At 33.6% G+C, this 19,099-nt stretch overlaps 1 protein-coding gene across 2 annotated transcripts in view; it reads left to right on the top strand.

Annotated features, from left to right (window-relative positions):
- ZDHHC17 (zDHHC palmitoyltransferase 17) overlaps positions 1-19,099 on the top strand; it is a gene marked incomplete at its 5' end in the record, with an annotated part of 106,459 nt that overhangs the window by 51,269 nt on the left and 36,091 nt on the right. Inside the window, 3 exons of one of the 2 annotated variants that reach the window (XM_082665898.1) lie at positions 4,852-4,916; positions 5,565-5,727; positions 13,370-13,495. In XM_082665898.1, coding sequence (XP_082522024.1) covers positions 4,852-4,916; positions 5,565-5,727; positions 13,370-13,495 — 354 coding nt within the window. Of the gene's footprint in view, positions 1-4,851; positions 4,917-5,564; positions 5,728-12,002; positions 12,089-12,928; positions 12,975-13,369; positions 13,496-19,099 lie in introns of those variants that run through there. The other variant, XM_082665899.1, reaches the window with a different exon arrangement.

Raw genomic sequence — 19,099 nt, forward strand, 5'->3', positions numbered from 1 at the left:
GATAATGATCCATTAAGGTGGGTTTTTTTAATTTCCAGTAGTGACAGAGATGAATTCCAGAAAGTAAGGGAGAAATTTTAAGTATCTATTTTTTTCCCTTAATTACATCTTTTGAATATATCATCTGAATTCATTTAAACTTTTTTGAACATATTACTGGTTATTTTCTGTATTAAGTCCCTCTCAAGGGGGATACATTCCTTAAGTCATTTTCTCTGTTTCTGCTATATAAAATACTGCTTCTTACATGTCAGAAAAATTCTCATGATTTAAGTGATTCTTCCTGATTTCTCCTGAATATGTAGTGACTATAATCATATTAAATATTATCAGTTTCTGTGTACCATGATTTTCATTTGTTTCAATAACATGTATTTTGTTAAAAGTAATGTCACTCAGTTTTTCTTTCATGAGTTTTCTCTCATTGTACTTAAACATTAGTTTTATAGCTAAGGAACTTATCATAAGAGAAAGACAAATGATTTTAATTCAGTGCTATTAACATATATTTGTTATTTCAATTTAAAATATTAGATTTAGAATTTGAATAGTAATTTATTTTATGAATCCTTTAAGGTATTTGCTGTTGGCAGTGACAGTCAGTGACAGTTGTGTGTTGTACACTATTGCTAAGGAAAAGAGGCATAGACTGGTTAAATTAATTGCTGGAAGGGGGAGTTTATTATCCATTACTGTGTAAACAGACTAACCCCTAAATATAATGGCTTTAGAACACAACCAACCATTGTATTTCACAATTCTGTGGGTTGACTGGGCTTGGCTGGGTGGTTCCTCTTGTGATAATGGCAGGGGGCTGCAGTCGTCTGGGGGCTCAACTGGGCTGGAGGATGGCTCACTTGCATACCTTATATCTTGATAGGAATGGCTAAAAGGCTGGGCTCAGTTGACAGCTAGGCCTCTCTCTTTTTCCCCATGCAGTCTTAGAATTTCTTCTCCAAGATACCCCTCCATGTGGTCTCTCTAGCAGGGAAGCCAGACTTCCTACATGGTGGCTCAGAGTGCCCAAAAGAGCAGAGCAGAAGCTGTCTGACGTTTTGAACTGGCATAACAGCATTTCTGCTCCATTCTGTCAGTTAAAGCAAGTAACAGTGCCAGCGCATGTTCATTGAGGGAGCACAAGGGCGTGAATACTGGGAAGGGAGGTTTATTAGGGGCCATCTTTGGAGACCAGCTACCACAAGGGATCATCTTTGTTCTCCTACGGTTCCTTCTAGGCTGGCAGTTGAAGCAGTAGATGGCGCTGTTGCACGTGGCATTGTCTTCAGTGGCCTTCTGTATTACAGATATAAGTCTACAATACATGTTCACTTTTTTCCTTCCAGTTTTTAACTGGGTAGGAAAAGTGGTGTAAAGTTTTCACTATTTTTGTTAGCTTATTGATTTTGGAGTTTGGATGTTTCAGTAATCATTTTAACTCTGACATAGTATGTAGGCTATAAAATTCTTCAAGGGCAGAGATTTTTGTCACAGTACCGCTTGTGCAGTAAATGCATGATAATGTTAATAAATGTCTGACAAGTAGTTTTCTTTTTCATGAGTAAGTTTTTTTTTCTGTTTAGAAAAGTAACACATACTTACTGTAAAATATTCAAACATAATAGAAGAGTATGACTTAGAGAATGAAATCCCACCTCTTCCTTTACCTCCTCTCCCCACTGAGATCACTTCCTTTAACAGTTTAGTTTATATTTTTCCAGACTGTTTTTCAATCTATATGCTAAAATATTGTAAAAGAAAACCGCTCTAATGTGCATTACATTATACTTGAAATGGATACCAAAGTCCTTCTCTGGCCTATTGAACCATGTGTGGTCTAGCCCTGGATACCTCTGATTTCATCTTCTGTCATCTCCCCCTCACTACTGCTTTAACCACACCCATCTTCTTGCTGTTCGTTGAACAGCTCTGATAAGCTTCTGTCTTAGGGCCTTTGTGCTTGCTCTTTTCTTCTGCTTGGTAATTCTTTCCTCAGTCACACAGTTCTCTTTTTCTCCCTCACTTTAATCAGATGTTTGCTCAATTTTTATTAGTTCTGATTAGTTCCCAATTATAAGCAGTAATAAAATTAGTATATTTCTAATTTCTTCGTTCTCTTCCCTGTCTTACATTGACATTAGTCAATTATACTGTTTTTCTTAGTGTTAACTTGTTCTGATAAATTTCTATTACTTGATTTTTCAGCTTTAAATAATATCCTTTGGCTCATAGCTATTACAGATTAGGTACTCATTATACTTTCTTTTCAGCCTTTTTCCATTTCCCCCCCATTTTTGGTTAATTTTATCAAATTTACATTCTTAGGGCTTGTGACATTTCCATTCAGTTTGTCATTCTATTCTTCACAATTGTTTCATGTTAGTTATACTGTTAAATATATTCAGTGCTCACTACCAATTCTTTTGGATGATTTTCAGGGAAAAAAAGGGGAAAATGCTAAGTAATGGAGCCCTGTTGATCATGGAATTACCATAACCTTTTGATCTGGGCTTGTTAATTCTTCCTAATAGAGAATACTCATACGTCCAGGCTGAACTTGGAAAAGAAGTACCAAGTTTTAAATCCTGACCCAAAGAAAGAAAAGGTTGAATTTCATTTTTCTTTTAGTACTCTACAGATGTGGCATAATTTTACATTTTTTATTTTACTTATTAATATTTTAAATACTGTCACTTTTTAAAAAGGATATGAAAAGACTTACAACTAAAAAGGAAGAAGAAACTTAAATATAAGAATTTACATGTTTGCTTTAATTGGACATCAAATTTAGTTGAGCTTTCTTCAAACCAGGGCAGTGAAGGAAGTAAAATAAGTGACAGAACTTAACTCTCGTCTAAGAAACAAGGAAGTATGTCATTTCTTCAGAGAAGATTTTTTTTTAAGATTTTTAGTGGAAAAAAATCAACATGTATAATGTAACTATTGAGTGAGGTTACATGAGATGTTCCCAACAACACGTAAAATAAATTTAGAAATAGATGTGTAGTGATAAGGCATAACATTTGACTACAGTTTTCATGAAAGAGACTAAAACTGATGATGTCCAAGGATATGTGTTGTCACTTGTCAATGTGGTGGTTCTCAGCATTTTTTCTGCCTCAGTACATTTGGATATTTGAGACATACTCCCATCAGTAATAGTAGCTTACAGAGAACTGCTACACAGAGTTATGAAGTGTTTTATAGTGTACTCACTATAACTCTGTCCTCTCTCCACTGACTGGTAAATTGGATAACATAACTTGGATAAGATCTGCTGGTTTAATGTAATCCAGGAATGGGAGATGGGGAAGGGAAGAAGAGGAAACTTAATATTTATTGAATGTCTGTTGTGTTCCAGGCTATGGAATTAGTTTGCTTTACACACATTATTCCATTTAATCCTCACAGGGGTCTTATGAAGCCATTATTTGTATTCACATTTGTAGGTGGGAAAGCTGAGTTTCAGAGAATTAATGTAATTTTGCCAGTTTTATAGTTATTAAGTGGTAGAGCTAGGAATTCAAAATCATGTCTGTCTTATTCTAAAGCCCATGCCTTTCCGAAGTCTGGAAGAGTAGATAGATAAACATGTCTTTTCATTTAACAAATGTTTTTTGATTATCTACTCTTCTGGGCACTGAGAATACAAAGATGAATTTAAAATAATTTCTGTCTTCAAAGAAGTCCTCTTCTAGTTAATGAGACAGGTGCCTCAGGCAGATTGGAGTGGATCAGGAGAAGGAATTTTAGGCAAGTGAAACTGATAAAATCCCTGATACATCAGCCTGTCTTGAAAGGAGATTTAGATAATTTGAGAAGAGTTTTGGTTGAACAGGTAGTAGTTTTAATTCTAATTTGCTAAAAAGAAAGAAAAAGAAAACTAAGCAAAAGGGAGAAAAAAATGCAGTACCAAGGAAAGCAAAAAAGTTGGGTAGGAGAGGAAAGTAATCATAGTTTACTACATACTTTGTTGGGAATAGTATTCATATATATTTATAGTAATGTAAATATCAAATATTTATAGAACCAGAATTACAGTAGATCTTTTCAGAGGAAAGAATAGGAAAGGTGCATATTTGTGATGGGGCAGTGAGAAGAAAGAGAGAATTTGCTATTTTACATATTGAGGATATGGAAAATATGCATATTTAGGGTAATGCCTAAAACTGAAAAATCAAAAAGTAGCAATTCAGGTATCATATTTTAAACATGTGGAGGTAAAGACCAAAATAATGAGCTAAAAAAAGTGAAAATCGTGGGGAGTAAGACAGAGGATTGCTTTATTACCTTGCTTTTTCACCACAAACTTTGTAGAATTAGTTAATTCTAAAAATATTTATGTGTAGTGATAGTGATAAAAAGCAAACAAACTTTTTTGAATCTGTTGAAGTTTATTGAATTTATTCTTTGTTTTAAAATGCCTAGGAATAAGCAGGGTTTTATTATTCCCTCCTATCATGAATTAGTATAAATAAGTTTTTCAGAGACATAAGTCATTTATTTAATCGATCCTTTGTGGGTGAAAGATCAAGAGTATGTTAAGATCTTTAAATGAAAACATTGAAAGGCTGAGTGAAGCATCTTAAAAGGGAAAACGAGAAATAGAAGTTAATTAAATATTGAATATATACTTAATATATGTCAATTAGATACTTATATCCACATTAATTAAAATATTCAGTGATAATAGTTTTATTTTAAAGTTAAGAAAGAAAAAGTTTCATAAATCACCCTCGATTGAGTACTGTTATTACGCTGGCTTCTCCTGTGATGTGTAAATTATATTTTTCTCAGTAAATTTGGCAGGAACTTAAAAGTTTTTACTGTCTGACTTTCTTTTTACTCTATCAGGATGTAGATATGATGGATCAGAATGGGATGACGCCTTTAATGTGGGCAGCTTATAGAACACATAGGTATGTAACCATTTATAAAATACTTATTCAGATAACTTTCAGCATAATAAAATGTAAAATAAGTGATGAGAAAAAGCAATTAATGTTATACTCACTAATATTTAAAATTCTTATAATGAGTACATAGTATATAACATAAATTACCTTTTTGGATGTTTTGAGTTTCTGTGTTTACCTTTATGTTGGTAATTGTAGTATCCTTAAGGTATTCTTCTTTTAACAATTTCCAAGAATGGAAGACGTTACCTTCTTTTTAAAAAGTGACTCATTTTTATGTGATTTGCATATTGGCAACTTTAACATACTAATTAGTAAGTTGCCTTAAATCATTTTTGGAGCAATCTAGATTTAAATTTTTAATTGTTTAATTATATAGATATTAATGGCATTAATCCCTAGGTGAAAAATAATAAATGTCAGGACGAAGTGTGCTCTCTCTTCGAAGTAGTTTAGGTTATATGGTGTTGCATGTATTTAACACTTCATATTAAGAATGTTGTCTCATTACTCATTATAAAATTGTTGAAAATAGGTTAGAATAGAAGTGTTCCAAGATGGAATGCAACCACAATCAGTTTAGTATCTGTAATGATTTCTATAATTGAAATTAGGGTTGTTGTTGTTGTTGTGTTTTTTTTTCCTTTTCAGTGTGGATCCAACTAGATTGCTTTTAACATTCAATGTTTCAGTTAACCTTGGTGACAAGTATCACAAAAACACTGCTCTGCATTGGGCAGTACTAGCAGGGAATACCACAGTCATTAGTCTTCTTCTGGAAGCTGGAGCTAATGTCGATGCCCAGAATATCAAGGTAAAACTAGCCTGTATTGATTGTGCTTTGTGAAATGTGGTTACCAAGATGGGAATTCCTTAATAAAATATAGGTTTTTTAAGAGACTTTCAGAGATGGAAGAAACTTCTCATTTAAGCTCAACCCTTCCATGCAAGAATTCGTTTTGAAAGACTGGTTTATTTACTTTCGTCTTTTTAGTATTGGAGTAATTTTCAGATTTTGGTGGCTCTTTCATTAGTGAATTCTTATTGACTTTTGGAAATTAAATTACATAATCTGTTTTTATAGCTGAATAGTTTTCTGGTTTCTTTAAGAAGATCATTGCAGAGAAGCACAAGTTTATATCACAAGTATGCATAATAACTTTTAGTAATTTTTTGACTTGGTCATTGATTGTCTCATTTTTTTAAAGTTCAAGACCTTTAAATTTGATAATCACCTTCATGATGTTTATAGGAGAACTCCTCTCCCCCAAATGCTGGACTATCCAGGAAAAATATACCAAAAAATTATACAAAATTATCTAAGAGCAAAGCACAATTAACATTTACACTCTGAGCATTTAGGAATTTATAAATATTTTATGAATACCTGCAAGAAAATGCTATTGGTAGTCTTAAATTTTGGTTAACCATTCTCATTTTTAAAGCTTCAGAATCCACCATGTCTTCAGCAACAGACTCTTTCTGTGAAATGACTTTAAAGTTTTAAACATCATCTTTTAATAATGTGCATTCATAAATATCTTTGTGCCCATTGACAAATTTTCTTTCATTTTGACTATAGACCGTAGTATTTTCTGAGTCATACTTCTTAAATTTGTAAGGAATATGTGCTAATTAAATATGAAAGGAGTTCGAGTCATATAATAATCTAAAATGCCAATCAAAAAGTAGGTTATCTCCTGCTGGATCAGGGCATCTTTTTATGTTGCAATGAATAGTTCTTCCTCTATCTGATTACTCTAAGAAGAGAAGGTTAAATTACTAAAATAAAATAGTTTAAATTTATTTATGATTATAACCAATTTTTATAAATGAGTCTAATTAGTTAAAAGTAAATATCAAATATCTTATTGGAAACTAAGAAATTGAGAAAACCATGTATTTTCTTTTTTTAAAATTTCAAGTCTTCGTGTTTTTACCCAAAGTGATCAGAATGGTCTGGTATCTGCTAGTAAATGTATGGAAAGAGGAAAGTCAACTTACCATAGTGCCTGACGTGTGATGGGCGCTCTAAGTATTTGTTGACTGACTGAAGATTTGTGTAGTCTTGAGCTTTAACTCTAAGCTAGTTTTCATGACTATGCTAGCATAACTCTCTGCCACTTCTGAAATCATAGAGAGAAATTTTTGCTTTTCCAAACATTTTTAAATAGGAAGTTCTGAAAAGTTCATAACACTGTGATTGGTAAATTAGGCTGACCCCAAGGCCTAAAGTATAAGAAAGGAGGAGTTTGACTAAACCTGACCAATATCCCCATGAGAAAAAAATTAATGAGATGACCTTATGTTTTATTATCTGAATTGCTTTAGAGTGTTATTTTTTCATCTCTTAGCTACTAGATAGCCATTCCTAAAGTGAGTCATGCCCCAGGAATACATTTCTAGTATTTAGTGTTATATTTTTGAAAAAATAGAACCAATTTTCACTACAGCAAATAGTGAGTCTCCATAGAGTTTGCCAAAAGTCATATAAATATATTGAAATTACATTTGTACCAAAGAATTATGACAAGATGACTGCACAGTTTTGGAATTTGAAACTAGTAGTAGTTTCAAATATACACTAGTAGTGTATATTTTCAGAGCATTTAAAAATATCTTTTCTTACTATACAAAATTTTAGATAACTTCTCTTCATTCATGAACTTTAAGTATTTGAGGTGTGGTTTGTAAGTTTAATGTCTTTTCAACTTGTACTCCACATTAACCATTATATAAACTTTTGATTAGTCTTAGTAAAAGAAATAATCTATAATGAATTTCAACAGAAAGGTAATGGTAAGAATGGAGATAGTTGAACTGATTTAAATGGTTCAAACCTTGTATTTTTAATGTTTTATAGGCTCAGCACATGAATTATTTGGTACCAAGATGGGATAAACTGGAATGCAGCTTCCTTAACTAGTACAGTTCATGTGACGACCTTCCAGAGTCTATCGTGTCAAATAATTGAGCTAATTATTGTACCTATAGAACTTTTACTGAAATACATCTATTTTTTTTGTTAACTTTCTTTTTATTAATGTTTTAATTTTATCTGACTGTATCATCAAGGTTGGCCATTAACAAAAAGGAGTTATTTTAAATATAATTCCTTGCTAGCTCTGGAGTAACATTTTTTTTTAACTTTTTATGAGGTATAATTGGTATATAACATGATACAACTTTCAGGTGTACAACATAATGATTTGACATCTGTACACATTGCAAAATGACCAACAAGTCTAGTCAACATCCATCATCATACACAGTCACAAAATTTTCTTTTTTTCTTGTGATGCAAACCCTCAAGCTTTGCTCTTAGCAACTTCTGAATATGCACTATAGTATTATTTTTTTAATATTTTTTAAAAATTTTGGCTGCACCGGGTCTTAGTTACGGCATGCAGGATCTTTATTGCGGCATACAGACCCTCTTAGTTGCGGCATGCGGACTCTCTTAGTTGCAGCATGCAGGCTTCTTAGTTGCGGCATGAGGACTCTTAGTTGCAGCATGCGGACTCTTAATTGCGGCATGCGAACTCCTAGTTACGGCATGCATGCGGCATTTAGTTTCCCAACCAGGGATTGAACCAGGGCCCCCTGCATTGGGAGCATGGAGTCTTACCCACTGGACCACCAGGGAAGTACCTGCACTATAGTATTATTAACTATAGTTGCCATTATGTACATTACATCCTCGTGACTTATTTCTTTTAGAACTGGAAGTTTGTACCTTTGACCCCCTTCACTAATCTTCCTCACTCCCCACAGTGCACTGCCTACCTCTGGCAATCACCAATCTGTTCTCTGTATTTATGAGCTCGAGTTTTGTTGTTGTTGTTGTTTGTTTATTTTTTTTTGATCCCACATATAAGTGATATCATATGGTATTTGTTTTTCTCTGTTTAACTTATTTAGAGTGACATTGTTTTTAAAGGAAATAAAGTCTAAAGGAGTTGCTTCAGTTGCTCAGGGAACATTTATACTTTCAGAGTAAAAATAATCTTTTTTAACCACACTGGTGTAAAAGTAGATTTTTGTTTAAAAATGTACTTTTAATGTAATTAAAAGGACGAAATAAGTATCAAATACCTTTGCTACTGGAATCTGGCTGATTCCTAATATACTGAAGTCTAGTCATCACCTTCTAGTGGAAACCATTCATTCATTCAACAGATATTTGTTTAATGCTGGGGAGTCAGTGTTTAAGATAGATGAAGTCCTTATTCTCTCAGAACTTATACTGTATTGAGGAAATGGACAATAAATAAATTAAAAACACATGCACATAGGCAAAAGTGGTCATGACGAGGGGTAAGGGGGCCACATCAGGTGAGAGTGATTTGTGAATGCCTCTGAGATGACATTTGCTTTCAGACTTGTCTGATAAGGGATCAGTTATGCAAAGATACATGGGAAAAACCTTTCAACATAGAACAGTGGTCCCCAACCTTTTTGGCACCAGCGAACAGTTTTGTGGAAGACAATTTTTCCACGGACTGGGGTGGGGGGCAATAAATGTAATTCAAGCGCATTATGTTTATTGTGCACTTTATTTTTATTATTATTACATTGTAATATATAATGAAATAATTCTACAGCTCACCATAATGCTGACAGGAGGCGGAGCTCAGGCGGTAATGCAAGCGATGGAGAGCGGCTGTAAATACAGATGAAACTTGACTCGCTTGCCTGCCGCTCACTACCTGCTGTGCGGCCCGGTTCCTAACAGGCCACAGACCAGTACTGGTCCGGGGGTTGGGGACCCCTGATGTAGAGGAACCTACACATGCAAGGCCCAAGGCCAGGAATAAGCTTACCATGTTAGAGGTGTAGAAATGACAGCTTTGACCAAGCAGTGAGACACTGAGAGAGAGAGACAGGTACAAGGCCATGATAAGGAACTTTAATTGTATTCTCAGTCATGAGAAATAGTTGGAAGGATTTATGTAGAATGGTTATATAATCTTTGTGTTTTTAATATTTTTTTAAAAATTACTTTGGTATTTGAAGAATGTATTGAAGAATTAAGAAAATGGAAAGGGGCTTCCCTGGTGGCGCAGTGGTTGAGAGTCTGCCTGCTGATGCAGGGGACACGGGTTTGTGCCCCAGTCCGGGAAGATCCCACATGCCGCAGATCGGCTGGGGCCGTGAGCCGTGGCCGCAGAGCCTGCGCGTCCGGAGCCTGTGCTCCACAACGGGAGAGGCCACAACAGTGAGAGGCCCGTGTACCGCAAAAAAAAAAAAAAGAAAAGAAAATGGAAGGGATAGATGAAGATCAGTTAGGCTCTCATAATAAATCAGGCAAGTGATGATGTTAGTTTAGCCTATGATTGTAGAAGTAGTGATGGAGTGAAATGAATGGATTTGGAAATGATAGTTTAGAGTAGAAAAGAAAAGGTAGATTAGAAATGAAGGTGAAAGAAAAAAACATCGATGACTTAGGTTTTGGTTTGAATAACTGAGTGTCTTGTGATATGTATTGAAGTTGTGAAGATGGAAGGAAACAGACTTTTTTGGGAGTGAAGGCAATAGAAATTGGTTCTGTTTTAGTCATATATAATTTGAGGTGGTGCGTTTTAGCTATGTGGAGTGTCAAGCTAATTAAGTAAACTTAATTTTGAAAGTGAAAAATTCATAAATAAATAAAAAACAACCAACCTAGATTTTTTGTCCTAGAATTTGATAAAGTCGATTCATAGCTGTGTATTTTTCCATTTTTCATTTTAAGTCTTGAGAAAGAAAATCTGGTTGATAACCATAAATTGTACCAAGATGGAGCCTGTAAATCTGGATATGGCTTTAATAGCTAGTAAAAGTTACATTCTTTAAAGAATATGAAAAATTATATTTAGTTATAATATTTATTAATTGGCCCTATTTCTTCTAAAATAGCTATTTCCTAAATAAAATTAAGCTTAAGTTTCTTAGAAATCTGTCTTGATATCCTTGTAAATTAGTTATTTGAGTAAGGGATTCAATTCTTTTAATATATAAACAAATGATTATTTTATCAAAATAAGCACTTATCTTACAGACAATAAATATTAAATGATAGGTGACTTTAAAATGACTACTTTGATCCTTAGAAGGATTAGGAATGGCCATAAACCCTTGATTAGAGGTTCTTAATCTGGGACCCAGCAGTGGATTTTGGTTAGGGGGTGGGTCCATGGACTTCTGAAATTGTTATAAATAAAGTATCAGCACTTTTCTGGGGAGAGAGTCAATGGCTTTTCATCAGACATGACTTAAATTAGTTCAAAAACCATGGCCCCAGATACTGGTTACATAGAATAAATTCATATCTTCTGAAGTAATAACAGTGAGGAGGGGGAGTGATTTGGGATACTAAGACTTTAAGAAAAATGACCTATGCAGTAATCCCTTTTCATGGTAGCATCTCATTTGTGAATTTAAAGAATATTTCACCCCCTTGCACATGCTTTTGGTTGATAAGTTTAGATGAACTGAGTTTGGGGAGGGCAGTTAATCCGAGTGCTGCCTACGCATTTATGATTCTTCTTTCTAAAGTTATCAAAGGACGTAACTTTTAGCTTGTGCAAAATATAAAATTACTGAGCTTTGTTAATTAATATATTGAAAAACGCTTATATGGTTTCTTGAAAAGAGGTAAGAAACTATTTTCAGAAAATATCTCTTAAGTACCCCACCTAGATGGTCTCCAAGGAATAATTTTCCTTAGTTTTAATAATGAATTTCCACCTCACTTAGGCAAAAAGTGATCTTCCACCTGCCACGTTCCGTAATGTTCATCACACCAAACCCCTGAAGAATTTCTTTTATTACCAGTTAGTTACATAGTCTATAAATACTCCATGATTCTTGTTATTACTGCTGTTGTTATTATAATTTACTATTTTGGCTGACACATGGAGTGTTTAAATATAGACTTGACTTGGAACCCTGGTTTTAGTATAATTCTTTAAATTAATTGCTTGTTTATTTTACCAGCTGAATAAAAGAACTGTATAAAAGTAGTCAGATGACTAGAGGAGTAGTTGAAAGATTGCTTAAAGCTCCCTCCATCTTTTTATCTAGGCAATCCTTAGGTGTCACATGGCCCTCTAGTGGAAGGGATGCTCAGCTGGACCGAGGCAACTGCAGGATATTCTCTGGGAGTTGTTACCCAAGGGATTGCTTTTATTCAGGTAATCTTTTAGTTTGGATTAATTAGCTGGTTCTGACAACCTAGGTGACATAGAATTTTGGAATAGGTAAGGAGATATTTTAAAACAAATATCCCTATTTGTGGAAGACCACCTAGATTAGCCCATTTCTTATTAAATACTATTGATCTTTTTATTAAAGGATTGGTTAGGCTTTTTGTTTTTATTGTTGTGTTGTTATTGTTGTTGCTCTTGGTGGTAGTGGTGTGTTTATTTTGTTGTTTGGTTCTTTTTATTTTTCAGTGTTTTTTTTTTAAATTAAATTGTACTCCATACTTGATTAATAATTATCCCTCATAAGTAAGGAACCCAAGGCTCCTTATTTCTTTATTTTCATCCAGTTTTTTAAAATAAAATTTTAACATTTTTTTTCTTTTTTTAAAGTAATTTTGAATATTCATCCATAATTCTTGAAATTTTGGTAAACAAAATTATTAATTTTACTTTTCTGTTTAAGGAAGGATATAAAGAGTGGAGAATATTAAATAGAATAAAAATGTAGGTATCTAACTTGCAAAAGGAGAAATAAGATTTTAAATTAATAAAGGCAAAAAGAAGCATAGATCTAGAATTGGGGACACTCATTTCTTGTTTCTTACTGCCTTTAAAACATTTTAGTTCTGTTATACTCTTTGGAATTCTTTTTCTTGCAGTTAAAGGGAGCTACAAGTCTATAATGTAAGATTAACCATTTTTTGTTACTACCCGTGTTCTCTTTGGAAATTTCTGGATGGGTGAATGAATTTAACATGATCAAGAATACCAATATAACAGTAGAAGTGGAAGTTGACTTTTCTTTTTCTTCCCTGTTCTTTTCTTCAGACTTCATTCATCACTGAAATTAAACTGAGAGATTTCTGGCAGTTTGGTATTACAGCAGGATGGTTTGTAGCAGTAACTATTACTAATGAAACCCTTAAAGAATATGAAATAACTGGATAAACTTAATGGTAGCCTCTGATCCAGCAGGTGCTAAAATACCTACTTTTTGATTACTCTCTAAGTTAAAATGCAAGCAAATATAGAATCTATAGAATAAGAGGTATAGATACATTTTCTGATTGTACCTTGAATGGGAAGGTATAAGTAATATATGATTTAGAGTCTTTTAGTAATTGACTTTGCCAAATGTAAAAACAATGTTAATGAACTAATACTGCAGTCAATTTATTTTTGTGGAAGTGCTTTAAAAGTTCGTAACGAAAATATTCTGCTTTTCCTTTCATTTTTTTTAACGTGAATTTCTTCTGCTTATATTATCAGGGTGAATCAGCACTTGATTTGGCAAAGCAGAGAAAAAATGTGTGGATGATCAACCATTTGCAAGAGGCAAGGCAAGCAAAGGGATATGACAATCCATCTTTCCTTAGAAAGTTGAAAGCTGATAAGGTAAATTCATGACTGCAGATTTTCAATATATAGTAAGATTCATAAGCATATTTTCTTAGCATGAGTATTTACATTTACAGCCTTTAATCTTGGCATTGGCCAGTGTAATTTTTAAAACATTATTTCACCCAAGTAAATAAATGTAGATACCAAAGTTTAAGAAAGATGGTATATGTGAAATTGTTTAGATTTCCATAGGCTACTAACATAAGCTTTAATGCATTAATTCAGCTGGCCTTTGTTAAGTAATGGAGAGATAATAAAAGTTTTTCCTGTTTAAGTGTATTTTTTAGTGTAGTAATAAATTGTGAAAAATCTTAGTCCTAATATATATATATCTTTTTAAAAACTACTCACAACTCTAGCTATAGTTAATTTAAGCTTTTCATTCTTTTATAATATGTCATAACTTTTATTAGAGAGGGAGAAACATATTATTCACTTCTTTTTAGAAAGTTCATTTTAGATCTTCCATAAAACCTTCAGTTTTTAACTGTATGACTATTGGCTCAGTTGCCTAATTGTATGATTTCAAAACTAAGAACATTTTCCTGAAAGGCGGGTCTGTATTTCTTAAAAATTTATTTCCTTAAAAGGAAAAATTAGCTGACAGTTTTTTTGTATACCAAAATAATTGACAGGGTATTTGCTAACTTGTCAGTAATCACAACCTGAATGGCATTAAGCCTTAGATATCATATATGTCCTATTTAGGCTGCTCTAGTGGTAATACTGTTTGTATAAAGTTAACGTTGATCTATCTGTTACTGGAACAAAATAAGTTTTGGGTAAAGGGAAATAGAATTGAAAGCATGTCTCATTTATTTGTAGGAGTTCAGACTTCCTTAATGAGCTGAAAAGTTCACTGGTCCATTACTTAGACTTCAGAAGAATTTATAGTTTATAAGCATGTCTATTTTCAGTCCCATATTTGAGACTAAGGAGCAGTTTTTGCATGTCATGTCAACTTTTCATTTCACTATTAGATATATTAAAAATAGTTATTTATTTACTTTGATGTTGCTCTGTCCTCTAGAATTTAGAGCAGTTTTGCTCAACAGAGTAAAAAGTGGCTAATTTCTCATAATAACTAGGCTACTAGTAAAAATGTCTTTTATTACTCTGGAAAATCCCATTGTCTTTATATGTTCATTTTGCTTAGTGTAAATATGCTAAAGGGTATTTTTTTAATGTATTGTCAGATGAAAATGACTTTGTAAATTCAAGATGTTTATTAATGTATAAAGTTATTTATTATAGCAATAATGAACTATATATCAGGCTTATGTGTTTGGATATGGTTTCTTTTAAAAAGATTGCCTCATTAAAAGTTTAGCACAATTTTATTAACATTTGTGTATATTATTGTGATCAGAAATTGCGTATTCCTGGTTTTTTGGGTTTTGTTTTTTTGCATTAGTAGCTTTAAATATATTATGCATTCTAAAAAGGTCACTAGATAAAAATATATGATGGATTGGGGCTTTGTGTAATTAAGTATTTGTGTAGACTGTTCTCTTTCCATCTCACATTAGAAAAATTTAAATTATGAACATGACTTGGTTTGCTAGTGTGTGAAGTATGTTCTGTATTTAAAACTAAACAAGAAAACACCCAGGACTCAATAGCTTTTTACTAAAAATAAGTAATCCCAAAAGGAAAAAAAAGATATTTTTGGACAGTGATAGTAGACAGATATGAAAGGAGTCTTGATTTTAGAAAACTATTTTAAAAGCTGTTTGATTTTTAAGATTAGAAGATTTTAGGCAGATTTATGGTTAAATAAGTGTTACTTGCTTATTAATGAGTTAGAAGGAAATCTCTAAATCAGTGTTTCTCAGAATTTAGAAACCCACGATCCCTTTTGTTAACAGTGGAAATCTCACATGTATTACTTTTTAATGTTGTTTATTGATTATGTGAGAATAAATCTGGGAAGATGGAGTAGATATATTTTTTTCCCTATTCCTTCCTGCCAAGTGCAACTAAAAAACCTGGACATTATGTACAAAACAAATATAGGAAGACTGAAGATGGAGACAAGGTGGCAGAGCAGGTAGGGAGCTAAGGATCCAAAGAATGACATGGTGGTGAGTTCCCTGCATTTTCTTTTTTTGCCTCATATTTCCCAGAAGAGGAACTGACAAAGCCAACAACCCAGAATCATGAATGGGACAGACAAAAAAATGCTCCCCAAAAACCTGCTTTTTAGCCACAGGACCACAAGAGAGGCAGCTTATTTAGCACGATAGAAACTTTTAGAAAATAACTTTCTACTACAGCCAAACACAACAGAAAAAACATGGCTCCACCCTGACTCACAACAGCAAAGGCCTAGACTTCGCCCTTACCAGGCTATAATGATGTGCCCCAACTTCTCTCCTGGGGTGGTGTCAGGGAAGGTGGAGTGGAGACTTGGGACTTTCATCCCCACTGGCTGTTAATGAGGTCCCATCCCCTGCTGTTATCAGTGGAGACCACATAGGAAACAGTAATGAGGCACTTGTAACCCTCCCAGTCAAGGAGATACCAGTAGAGGTATAGTGGAGAGCTGAAAGTCCCACCTTTGCCTGTCCATAATGAGGAAACCCCTCCTCAGGTGTCAGTGAAGGCCCCCTTGGAATCCTGGACTTTCACCTCACCTGCCAGTAATGAGAAGGTGTCTCACTTCCCTCCCCCTGCCTACATAAGAGGAATCCACATAAAAGAAAAGGTTTAAATAAGATCCAGTGTCTCATAATACCCAAAATGTCTAGGTTTCAAACAAAAATCACATATCAAACCAAGAATCGAGAAGATCTAACTGAATGAAAAGAGGATCAGTAAATGCCAGTGTGATGACAGAGATGTTGGAATTATCTGACAAAAGAATTTAACAATCATCATAAAAAGCCTTTACTGAATACTTACGAACATGCTTGAAACAACTGAAAAATAGAGTCTCAGCGAAGAAATAGAACTATAGAAATAGAATAAAGAAGAACCAAATGGAAATTTTAAAACGGAAAATTATAATAGCCAAAATAAAAAAGAGTCAGTGGATGAGCTCAACAGCAGAAGAGAGGAGACAGAGGAAAGAATCAATGACCTTGAAGATAGACGATAAAAATTACCCGTTTTCAACAACAAAAGGAAATAAACTGAGAAAAACAAGCAAAACAGAACAGAACTTTAGGGACCTGTGGTTATAACAGAATATCTAACACTGATATGATTGGAGTACCAGAAGCAGAAAAGTGGGTGGAGCTGAAAAAGTACTCAAACATATGATGGCCCAAAACCCCCCAAATTTGGCAAAAGACAGACCTGCAGATTAAAAGTGGAGCAAACCCTAAACAGAATAAACTCAAATCCAAACCAAACACTCATAGTCAAACTTCTGGAAACTAAAGACTACAAAATAAAAATCTTGAAGTCCCCTTACCAGTAGGGGTAAAACTATTCAAGAACACTGGATTTCTCATCAGAAACCGTAGAGGCAGAAGGAGCTGCCACATTTTTCACGTGCTGGATGGAAAGAACTTTCAATCCAGAATCCTTTATCCAGTGAAAATATCTTTCAGCAATGAAGGAGAAGTCAGCACATTTTCAGATAAAGGAAAAGTAAGAGAATTTGTGGCCAGCAGACCTGCCCTAAAAAAATGGCTAAGAGAAGTTCTTTAGACAGAAGGAAAATGATAAAAGAAAGAACCTTGGAACATAAGATCATGGTAAGCAAAATTATGGGTAAATACAGTAGACTTTCCTTCTTATCCTACGTCTTCCAAATTATGTTTGACAGTTGAAGCAAAATTATAATACTGTTTGATGTGGATCTAAATGTATGTAGAAAACATATTTGAGACAATTTATAATGTAAACAGGGGAGGGTAGAGGGACATTAATGGAGGTAAGGTTTCCACATCTCACTTGAATTGGTAAAATGATGACACCAGTATACTGTGATAAGTTATATTTATATAATACTTAGAGTACCCACTAAAAAAGCTATTCAGAGAGATATACTCAAAAACACCATAGATAAAATAAAATTCTAAAAAGCTTTTCAGTAACCCACAAGAAGTCAGGAAAAATAAACCAGAAACAAAGACACAGAACAAACAAAAAAACAAAAAATAAAATTATAGATTTCAACCCTAACGTATCAATAATTAAAGTAACTGTAAATGGTCTAAATATACCAATTAAAAGACAGATATTGGCAGTGTGGATTACAAAGTGTGACTCAACTATATACTGTCTGTAAGAAACTCACTTCACATACAGGAATATTGGCAAGTTACTTATATGGGCAAGTAGCAGAATGGAAATGACATATACCAAAAGCAGGCGAAGACAGTACAAAAAGGAAAACTATAGGCATACCTCATTTTATTGCATTTCACAGATATTTTGTTTTTGTTTGTTTGTTTGTTTTTGCAAAGTGAAGGTTTGTGGCAATCTGCATCTAGTAACTCTTGTTGGTGCCATCTTTCCAACAGCATTTGCTTACTTCGTATCTCCATGTCACATTTTGGTAATTCTCCCAATATTTCAAACCCTCCACCAGCAAAAAGATTATGACTTGATGAAGGCTCAGATGATGGTTAGCATTTTTTAGCAATAAAGTATTTTTTACTTAAAGTGTGTACAGTGATTTTTTAGACATAATGCTATTGCATGCTTAATAGACTACAGTATAGTGTAAACATAACTTTTTAAAATTGAAATGTAGTTGATGTTCAATATTATGTCAGTTTCAGATGTACTACACAGTGATTTCACATTTGTATACGTTATGAAATGATCCACATTGAGTCTAGTAACCGTTTGTCCCTATACAAATTTATTACAATATTATTGACCATATTCCTTATGCTATATATTACATCCCATGGCTTATTTATTTTATAACTGGAGGTTTGTACCTCTTAATCCCCTTCATCTCTTTCACCCCCAACCCCCTCCCCTCTGGCAACCACCTGTTCTTTGTATCTCTGAGTCTGTTTTTGGTTTGTTTGTTTGTTTGTTTATTCCCCATATAAGTGAGACCATATGGTATTTGTCTTTCTCTGACTTATTTCATCTAGCATAATACCTCTCAATCCATTCATGTTGTCACAAATGGCAAGATTTCATTCTTTTTTATGGCTGAGTAATATTCTGTTGTGTATATAGATCACATTTTCTGTATCTATTCATCTCTATCAATGGGCATTTAAGTTGCTACCATATCATGGTTATTGTAAATGATACTGCAGTGAACATTGAGGTGTATATATATTTTCTAATTAGTCTTTTTGTTTCTTTGGGTAAATACCCAGAAGTGAAATTGCCGGGTCATGTGTCAGTTCTATTTTTAATTTTTTGAAGACCCTCCATACTGTTTTCCAGAGTGCCTGTACCAATTTACAGTTCTACCAATAGTGCACAAGGACTCCCTTTTCTTCACATCCTTGCCAACATTTGTTATTTCTTGTCTTTTTTGATGATAGCCATTCTCACAGGTCTGAGGTGGTATCCTGTTTTGGTTTTGATTTGCATTTCCCTGATTAGTGATGTTGAGCATCTTTTTTTCATGTGTCTGTTGGCTATTTGTATATCTTCTTTGAAAAAATGTCTATT

Source organism: Grampus griseus (genome assembly GCF_964374135.1).
Source record: "Grampus griseus genome assembly, chromosome: 11".
NCBI classification, from domain to species: Eukaryota; Metazoa; Chordata; class Mammalia; order Artiodactyla; family Delphinidae; genus Grampus; species Grampus griseus.